Source organism: Mus pahari, chromosome 5 (genome assembly GCF_900095145.1).
Source record: "Mus pahari chromosome 5, PAHARI_EIJ_v1.1, whole genome shotgun sequence".
Taxonomy (NCBI): Eukaryota; Metazoa; Chordata; class Mammalia; order Rodentia; family Muridae; genus Mus; species Mus pahari.
The window spans coordinates 161,296,241-161,306,673 of NC_034594.1; the positions used below are offsets into that span (position 1 = coordinate 161,296,241).

The window sequence follows — 10,433 nt, forward strand, 5'->3', positions numbered from 1 at the left end:
CATGTAACTCAGAACACACCTTATAGGGTGGGCATTCAAAAAAGCATTTGTGAATAAATGGATGATATTCAGTTAATGTGACATTAACATAGCAAGTATAAAATAGTGTTAGCTTACTTAAAATAAGTCCAGAATTAGTTGTATCTTAAGGTAGTTTGTTCAGACCCTGAAGCTTCTAGTATTCTTTCAGATATGACCAAGCCCCCACCAGGGCTTGTCCACCCCAGATGGACAGGTCTAGAACCAGCCTCCTCGGGAATAGGGCCTGGTCAATGCTGCGGAAGCTGTGTATGGCCTGTGCCTCGTGTCTAGAGAGTTCTACTAGTGCATGTCTACCTGTTACTGTTTTGATGGCCTTTTCTTGCCCCTCGAGCAACGCCCCCTTTACCTCTTGTATGTCCCTCCAACCATCATTACAAGATTAATGTCTTTCTTAGAATTCTAATACTGAGCACTCCTAACTACAGTCCACAAGCATTGTTAATGTAACTGTACTTAAAGGGATTCTCCCCACTTGACTGTGTAGGAGGGGGTATATTAAAAGAAGCCGTGGTTTTCTTTCATCATTTTCTTTGGCTAAATACTAGCAGAGAAGTCAACCCACTGGAGATCACCAATAAATACCCAAGAAAGAACTGCACAGAGAGGAAGGAATTATGCAAAGATAACTTAGTACTGTCCCCATGAAAATACCAAATACATAGACTGAGGTCCCAGATGCTGTTGTGCAAACATGAGGGACTCTTTAACCCTAACAGGAAAGGATATCTTCCTACCTGGCTCACAGGGAGTGGGGCTTCAACCAGAAACCAAAGGACAAACACCTTACATGACATGACATCTTTGTTACTGGTAGGTCATAGGTCATACGTCATAGATTTTGCCACATATTTTAAATCCCCCAGTTGATTAATCAAACATGGGAATAGCTAGACTGAAGGTAAGTTGTGCCTAATAACTGGTCTATGGCATTCTGACAGGACACTGACAAGAGTTCTGTTCTCTAAGAAGAATGTTGAAATGGTTAGAAACACAGAAATGTAATATACATCACTGTGTACGGAGGTGATAATTTCACATTTATTATTATTATTACACACCATAATATACAGATTATTAGAACACTTCCTAGAAAATGTTTATTGAGGGTTTTTTGAAAATTATTAAACACAGGAAGGAAGTGCACATGTTCAAGAGTCTACCTACTTGGGCTTCGATTAACAGCTTCGATTAACAGCTTTGATTAACAGCTCGACCAATTAACACTCTTACTCTCCTGCCTCGGTTTCTACAGAAGTTATTTCTAGACAACTAGATTACGCAGGAGAATTTTATGAGATGATGCACGTTGAATTCTGCCTGTTGACGTGAAATAAGTTCATGGCTTATCCTGTGTGTCTCTGTAGGATAACACATTAGCTGAAGTGCCGTAGAAGTGGATGCCTGCCGTCTTCTCAAATCCCGGCCCAGAACAAGTCTTGGTCATGGCGCTCTGTGTGTCTCACCTCTACCGATCTTGTTGGAAGGTTGGGGTACTTGACTGAACATATTATAGAATTAATGGGAATCACCCATATATCTAACACAGAAGCATTGGAGGCCCTCACCTGCCTTGGGGTTCCTCGCTCTCCCTCATACCCTGATAAACACAGCTTGGAACCAGATGACCTGTAATCATGATTTGGGTTCCAAGGACACTATCCTACTATCTGACTGCCTCCTTCTCATAAACAGTGGGATGGAGCCACCTCCCACTCTCACTCTTTCTGCCTCCCACACTGTAAGAAGATAAAGCCCCCCAGAGAGCGGAGCCTCCTAGTTCTGATGCCAGATCAGGTTCTGCAGACTGGAACCTCACCCTGATGATGTCATCGGGGGATCACCTGGACTTACCCTGTCTGACTTCCCAAGTCCTAATGCTGTGACAGTACTGTCTAGTAGACCCACTTGTGGGGTTTTAAGGGTTAAAGAAATGAGGGATTAAAAGTAAGGGAGACACCAGACACTGGAGATGTAAGGACGGAACTCTACTCTCAAAAATGGCTTTGGCTGTTCTTGATCCTTGACATCTGAACATTAGATTCTTGGACCAAATGTGTGTGTGTGGTGTGTGTGTGTGTGTGTGTGTGTGTGTGTGTGTGTGTGTATAAAGGAGAAAATGTACTAAAACAATTGATTTATAAAGATAAGGGCAGGATAAATAATAGACAACTTCTACACTGGGATCGAATGTAAAACTTTGTTTAAAGAGCAGAGACACTCAATCAGCTGTGCTTATCAACAAGGCTAAAGTGTATGGCACATGCAGAGCAGATGGGGGTGGGGGGAAGTAGGTCATAGTTTGAGCTCTGTCTATTCCAAAAACAATGTATATAAAAAAATAATAATCTATATTCAGCACTCGACTCTGCCCCTATCTGCCGTGATCTTCAAGTTATTTTGAGAGTTCTACACAGAGTCCGACAGTGAGATCATTCTCAAGTTCACACTGAGGTTCCTCCAGCAACCTGTACAATTCTTTTCTTTTCCCTGCCTAAGACCAATCACACTTCATGCCAGTGACAAGGATGCAGTTACAACAATCTGCAGCTACAACTCAATAAAAGGATGCTGAGGGAACCCACTGCTTTTTCTGCCCCTCACTACCTTAGGTTGGCTAGAATTGCCTCCCATCCCACCTGCTGGATAGGAAGTTTCCTGGCAGAGAGATGATCTAGGACTTATAGGGAAAAGTAGTTTATTCATAAAGACTTAGTAAAGTGCTTGCCCTTAAGGACAAATGGAGCCCATTTCACTAGGGCCATTACCTGGATGAGCTCGTCCAGCTCGGTGGAGTTGACGCAGGCATGCTGGGCTATGAAGGTCTGTTTCTGGATCACAATGGTGGTCCTCTGGGAAATCTCCTGAGGCTGCTCCAATGCCTTGAACACTGTGGCTCCGATGATCAGGTAGAGGACGACCACCAGGAAAATCGTGGAGACCGTCTTCCATTTCATAACATTAATGGCCGAGTCACTCTCCACCCGGGAAGCAAGCACGGTGGGTTTTGCGGAGAATGAGAGCCTCGGTTTGGAGTTCTGAGCAGCAGACTTGGGATCCAGCAAGTCAGGGGCCGCCACTGACAAAGACAGAGAATTTGGGTTAGGCCGGAGGAGTCTAGAGGCAAGGGGCTAGCTGCTTCTTTAAGGAGGGGTCAGCCAGAGCTGGCTGAACTTGGAGATTCTCCTAGTGGGAGCTGAAGAACCTCACCCAGCAGCTTTCTCTGGTCACTTGCAGAACCATGTGTGTGTGTGTGTGTGTGTGTGTGTGTGTGTGTGTGTGTATGCTCTAGAAAGGGGGCGGGGCTTCTGCTCCCTGCTGCCACTGGAGTGTCAGGTGGATGGAAAAAAACAGAGACCAAGAAGTCAAAAACTAAACAAATAAAAGAAGGCCCGAGGGGCTCCTCATTAATTTCTAGATTTGTTTCTGCCCATGATACGTGTTGATGAAGATGCCCAGAGATCCCAAGGGCTGATGATGGTACTAAACAAGATATTTGCTCCTGAGAAAAGCTCATGGTTTCCTTCTGTTCATCAGGCCTTTACACGGTAAGCAATCAGAGTAAAGGGTCTTTGCTATTTGTTGGGTTTTCACATTTCTTAACAGAGAAGGGACTGCAGTCACTGCAGCTCAAGATATCCTGCCCATTTCCTGGTGGGAACAAACCACTCACTCTATTCATATCTGGTGCCCATTTTCCAAAGTGGGCACATTATGAAACACAGTTCTACCATCTCTAATATGCTTGAAATACAAAAGGTACTGCTAACTCTTGAGCCACAACAGCCAAGACACAACAAAGCCCCCCACATCACCAGCAAAAGCAAGAAGAAAGCAAGCCAGTGGACTGGCTTACATCTTAGTAGACCTTCCATGCTCTGCACAAGGCTAATTGCTCCATTAGAGCTCCCAGATTCTGTGAGGTGACTCTAAGCCCATCTATTATTTATCCAAGCTCTCCAAAATCATCATTAATGGCTTTCATTTTAGAAAATACAAAAGCTATTCGATGGCCACTTGAGGAGGGGGGAAATAAGCCAGTCACCACAAAACATTTGATTGGAGAGGCAACAGCGAACTATCATGGGTTAACAGAATGGTTGGAACATGGGGATGAACACCTAGAGGAGTCATCGCCTAAAGCCCATCACATATAAAAAATAAGTCAAATTACCACCATGCGTGTAGTATAGGCTTCATAAAAACATAATCTAAAATTTATTTTTCCATAAGCATATTACACACCCCCATGGCACTGAACCCTGCAGCTCCTGAAATTACTCAAGGTAAGACACTCCTAAAGAGCATGCATTTGCACACAGCTGTCTAGACTGCTCTCTTGCCTAACACTGTGTGCTGCCAGTGTGACTTCCTAAGGTTCTCCAGTTCCCCATCAGAAAGACGCTTTTCCAAACAGCTAGTTGATGCCCTATGTGAAGAGAGTTGTCCAAAGGAGGCAGATGAAGGGACCTCCTCAAGCAGCCAGGATCACGGGAAGTCCTCACTTAGAGGAGATGAAACCAGAGCGGGCTGTGAGGACACAGCCCTCAGCCCAGCAGCAGCAGCTCTGCATGGAGACTTCATGGTCAGTCAGCTGCAGCAGCAGCAACTTCCTCAGTGAGGCTCAGCCCACCACCTACTGGCCTGACTGACTCCCTTTCTGCCAGTTCACCTGGTCTGGTTACAGCCACAGAGAACAAGACACGTTTACTGTGTTGACAAGGGCAATGACACTCAAAAGGAGCGCTCAGCCAGGTACTGGCTGTTTGGGTTTTTAAGGGCTGTGAGAAGTGCTTACAGCAGTTAAAAATCACCATCACCTGTAGCCTCACAAGGACTCCCCACCCCCTTTCCTGCTCTCAGATTCTGACTAAAAAACAAAATAATCTAAAATTGAGCCCTCCCTCAAAAAAAAAAAAAAAGCTGAAAGAAAAACCTCAACAACCCCAAAGACAAACCATCACAGCAAAGAAGCCCCGCCCCCCACCACCTAAGCAAAGTCCCCGCTCCCCAGAGGTACTGATGTTCAGCTTTTTTGTAGAGAGAATTAGAAACCACAGCCACTGTTACCCAACCCAGCCTGAAATCCCTCCAAGATACTGTCATGATGCACTTGGGGGGAGAGAGGGCAGATGTGGTAATGTATTTTATTCTCTCTCTCTCTCTCTCTCTCTCTCTCTCTCTCTCTCTCTCTCTCTCTCTCTCTGTGTGTGTGTGTGTGTGTGTGTGAAGGAGACCACAGTGTGCGTGTGTGTCTGTATATGTATAACCACAGAGTGTGACCAAAGTGTGTGTGTTGGGCTGATAAATTTCCTGAAGGAGTTTAATTCTTTTAAGCCGTGTCCTTATATTTAATTAGCAGAAATAGATAATGCACAATTGGCAGACTTAATGGATAGAATCTGGTGGCATACAGAATAAATATTTAAAAAAAAAAAAAAAAAAACCACCCCCCACACACAGCCTTTCCTGAACCCTATCTAATCTAGACACTGGATTCCCAGCCTCTACTGTTCCTGAGAGGCGAAGCAGGTCTTTCCACACACCCTTCACACCATCACTATCGCTCCCCTCCCCCAGGGTTCTTCTCTTTAAGCTCCTGGTCTCTGGTCCTCATCCATAATCGGTTCTCCCACCAGCCACCAGTACCCCCAAAACAGCAGCAGAAACAAGCTTTTCATTCTGTTTGCCCCAGCACCACGGCGTGTCCCCCATGCAGTGGGCAACAAGTGTGATCAGGGCCACCGTGCTACCTGCTTGCGGGCTGCTCTCTAGAGCTGACCCTCCTCTCTGGAAACTGTTTTAAGCTGCGCCAAACCAACACCCGAGGGAGGCAAACGCAAAAACCCCAGGCACCAGCGGAAAAGCGCAAGACGGAGCTTGGAATGTATCCGGGCTGGGGTTGAGGTCACCAAGCCCGAATCACATCCAACACACAGAATGGAGAGGAAGATGAGGAGCTAGGGGAACTGCGCTGCCCTCCCAGGAGAGCGTGCACGGGCCAGGATGGATGCCCAAGGGTCTCACCTCCTGCAGTATAGCCGGGTCTCTCCCGCGAGGCGCTGGCAAGCATGAGGCATGCAGCATTCAAAATGTTTGTTTGTTTGTTTTAACACAGACTTGATGCTTTTTTTCTTTTCTTTCTCTCTCTGTTTTTCTTTCTTTCTTTCTTTCTTTCTTTCTTTCTTTCTTTCTTTCTTTCTTTCTTTCTTTCCTTCTTTCCTTTTTTTTTTTTTTTTACCAACACGCCATTGTACTCACTCCTTATTCCAAGACGGGCTGCGCGCTCCGAGCTGCACGGGCAGGCATTTTCCCCGGCTTTGTTTTACAAGGTGGGGAGAGCGGGGCTGGAGGCGGGAGGGGTATGGGGGGGGGGAGCGTGAGAAGAAATGAAATCGCGGGAAGGAGGGGACACCAGCGGCGGCAGACTGGGCAGAGGGCGAGGCCGAGGCCAAGTTGGGATCGGACGACGACGCCCCCGCGTGCGTTGGGTCACCCCGATTGCGTGGCCGCCTGGGGTCCCGCGCGGGCCCTGGGTGCGCTCGGCCCGTGGCTCTGTGCGCTCGGCCGGCGGCTGGGCTCTGCCCCGGGGCTCAGCGAGGGGGTGATCACTGCAGCCCGTGCGGCCGAGCACCCGGGTGTCTTTGTGCCGCGGCCCCGTGCAGCCCCTTTCCGCATGTCTTTGTGAGGCGCCCCGCCTGGCTCGAGCCCCGCCGGGCACCCACAAGGTGGGGGTGTGGCCCGGGGTGGCCTGCCTGGCCCTTAGCTCCACTCTCCCCTCGCCTCGCCGCTCTTCCCTCCTTTCCGAACTCCCTCCTCCTGCTCCTGCGGTGTCCCCGCCCGGGCTCGCCTCCCCGCACACCCCTCCCAGCCCTATGCGCGTCCGCGTCGCCCCAGCTGCCAATGCGTCCTCCCCGCAGCGCCCTCCGCCTGCCTCCCGCTCGAGCCTCACCTGCACCTATCACCCAGCGTCCTCCTGCCACCTCTTGCTCTAGCTGTCATGCGTGCGTCTTCCATGCCTTCCCTAGTCCGGGTGTCAAGAGAGACCCCAGACCGCTACAGGTGAGTGTCTTCCTCGCTAGCGCCCCTCCACCAGGGTGGCACAGAGATACCATCCCGCTGCCTTGTGAGCCTCAGAGTGGGGACTGCAAGAGGATGGTGCCAGCTGTGGCAGGCTACACTGGGGAAGGGTTAAGCAATAGTCATAGCACTCTCAGGGCTGCTTGATTTGGGCCTGGAGTTCCTGAATCAGAAAGGAACTGGATGGCTGAGTCAGGGGAGGATGGAAGGAAACAGACTACACTCTCTGGAATAACCTGCCACCCCCCCCCCCATCCCAAGGCTGACACTAAGGATGCTGAATGCTGTGGGCGTGGGCAGATTTTGTGGGGCTGGAAGACAGCAGCCCTCAGGCTGAACTCATTCGCCAGCCCCTCCCAACACTTGGAGAACCCCAGCTTGGGCGATTCTATCCAGACACCTAGAGGGTGACACCCAAGCTGCTGCACTCTTGGCGACAAGGACTGATTTGGAACAGAAGTGGCCTAGAAAGGGCAGGAGATTGTATGCTGCCTTCACTCAACACGGAAGAACTTTAAAACTACCCGCCCTCCCTCTCCAGCTTTGCCAGCAGGAACTCCCAGCTGACCTCCGCCTTCTTCCCTGAGCACCTTGCACACAGTCAGTGTTTTCCCAGGTATCTGAAGGAAGCCACAGACACAGCCTTGGCTGTAACATGAACCTCTTAAGTCGTTTACAAGACTCTCCAACATCAATGATTTCTTTTTTTGTAGTTGTTCTATTTTTGACTCTAGAATAGTCCCAGCACCTGTTCTGCCTGTTGAAATAAAGCATTCATCTTGCTCCAATTTAAGCACATTTTTCTTGACTTCTGGTCTCAAAAGTAACTTAAGTCATTTAAAAATATCTGAGTCTGATCTCACTCCCAGACTTAGACCATCCCAGAGCTTCTAGGTCATAGGTCATGCTGTTGCTTCATCCCATTGGCTCATTTCACTGCAGGCCTGCCTGGGCCCCATGGCCAGATTCTCCCAACACACACACACACACACACACACACACACACACACACACACCTACACCTACCTTATAGGACTAAAGGATTATTTCAGTAGAATTCTGTATACAGAATCTTCCTGTGTGCAAAAGTACTTGCCCAGGGGACTGATTTTAGTGTTTGGCTCACACAACTCCTAAATCTTGCAAATCCCTCTGGAATCCCAGAGCAGTTACAGCACACTGGAAGCTTGAGGTACAATTTCATCGACTCCAGGAAGTCTCTCTGGTTCCTGTGTGGGTGATGCCCACCTACATGTCTAGAGTAATCTTGAGCTAACTACACAGATAAAATGTCTTCACAGTAGTCCTTTCATTACAGACTAGCATACACCAAGAACTTCTATGCTGGGTGAGATTTCTGGAGAGTCCTAGTCCAGCATCTTACCATTTGTTTTTCCTGGTGTCATCTTTGTCACAGACTATCCTGTGGGCCTCTGGGAGAGCTGTCAACATGTCCCATAATACCCAGGACTAGAGAGGCGGCTGAGTTCAAGGAGGGTTGACAATGACAATATTAGCATTCTCCTCTCCTCCCTGAAAGCATCCTGAGCAAGGACACCCAACTCATATAGGGAATGGGGCAAATTTCCCAACTTGAAATCATGTTTCCCTATATGCCCTTTTGCTGCCAGGATGAAATGACCCCAGAATATCTTTCCTTTCATCCAGTTTCTTCCCCTCCCTTTCTTTGCTTTCCCTAATTTGTTCCAAACCTCTGTACACTGGGAGATTGGTGCCCCCGTGTATTTCTGTACACCTTGTCTCCATAGCTCCGTGACTCCATGCCTCTGTAACTCTGTGCCTCCATGGCTCCTTCCCTCTGTGCCTCTGTCCCTCCACAGCTCCGTCCCTCCATGCCTCCATGGCTTCTTCCCTCCATGCCCCCATGCCTCCGTGACTCCATGGCTCCTTCCCTCCATGCCTCTGTGTCTCCATGCCTTCATGGCTCCTTCCCTCCATGCCTCTGTGCCTCCGTGCCTCTGTCCTTCCACAGCTCCATCCATCCATGGCTCCATGGCCCCATCCCTCCATTCCTCTGTGCCTCCATGACTCCATGCGTCCGTGGTTCTGTGCCTCCATGCCTCAGCCCCTCCAGGGCTCCATGCCTCTGTCCCTCCATGCCTCTGTGCCTCCATGGCTCCATGGGCTCCGTGGTTCTGTGGTTCTGTGCCTCCATGCCTCAGTCCCTCCAGGGCTCCATGCCTCTGTCCCTCCATGCCTCCGAGCCTCCATGTCCTCATAGCTCCATGGCTCCGTGCTCCTGTGCCACCCACACTTGAAGACTCTCAATCTCACCACCAACCCCAATACTGGGTTTCCATTCTCCCCGTCAGCTCGTTGACGTCCTATGTGTACAGGGTGCTTTGGTTGCTGTGTGGGGACATGGGAGCAGGAGACCTGGATCATCCATTAAGAACATTTGCTGGTTTAGAAGTGGACCAAGTTCAGGTCCCAGCACCAAAATGGTGGCTCCCAACCATCTGTCACTCAAGTTCCAGGATTCCTCACACCCTCTTCTGACCTCCAAAGGCGCTGCACAAACCTGGTGCACATAAACACATGCAGGCCAACACTCACACACTTTGCATCAAAATTACATCTCTTAAAACAGGAAAGGCAAACAGAAAGGAAAGAGTCTAAGCCACATCAAATAGCAATGAGATTTACTCTGAGGAGCTAGAAGCTAATCTTCACACATAATCAGAAGGGACTGTGGGAGTACCTGAGGTGCCAGCTGATTCTTCTCTCATTTCCATAGCAGCTCCACAGTCCCTCCTTCAACACACCTGCCCCTTTAAGGGATTTTGTATGATAAAAGCATGCATAGGGGTGTTTTAAATATGAGGAGGACCAGGTCCTGTATCACTGAAACTAGAGGAACAAGGAAATGGTGCGGACTGTCCTGTTACCAACAATCATACCTTACACTCCATCCGTACCGACCAACCGCACCAGGAGTGTAACAGAAGGGCAGCAGATTGCTTCCTCATGATTCAGTGCTAATTTATATGCCTTAATTTCTTTAATACCCAGGACAATCCAGAATATGTAATAACAACACTGGGCTCCCACGAAGCGTCCTCTGGTCTTTTCAGAATATGTACAGTGCTCCAACTTGCAGTATGAACTCAGAAGTTCATTTTCATGTTAATTTGGCGTTTTTGATCCTGGTCTACTCAAAATGCCCTAGTAGGAAAAAAATAATTTAAGAAATGAGTCTTTCTTCTTCTTCTTCTTCTTCTTCTTCTTCTTCTTCTTCTTCTTCTTCTTCTTCTTCTTCTTCTTCTTCTTCTTCTTCTTCTTCTTCTTCTTCT

At 48.5% G+C, this 10,433-nt stretch overlaps 1 protein-coding gene across 6 annotated transcripts in view; it reads right to left on the bottom strand.

The window, feature by feature from the left end:
• Kcnk2 (potassium two pore domain channel subfamily K member 2) overlaps positions 1 to 10,433 on the bottom strand; it is a 200,398-nt gene that overhangs the window by 136,538 nt on the left and 53,427 nt on the right. For 2 of the 6 annotated variants that reach the window (XM_021197375.2, XM_029539111.1), the window contains exons 1-2: positions 6,067 to 6,965; positions 2,808 to 3,118 (exon numbers count right to left, since the gene is read on the bottom strand). In XM_021197375.2, coding sequence (XP_021053034.1) covers positions 2,808 to 3,118; positions 6,067 to 6,112 — 357 coding nt within the window. In that variant the 5' untranslated portion in view covers positions 6,113 to 6,965. Of the gene's footprint in view, positions 1 to 2,807; positions 3,119 to 6,066; positions 6,966 to 6,991; positions 7,274 to 10,433 lie in introns of those variants that run through there. The other 4 variants (XM_021197378.2, XM_029539109.1, XM_021197377.2 and 1 more) reach the window with 3 other exon arrangements.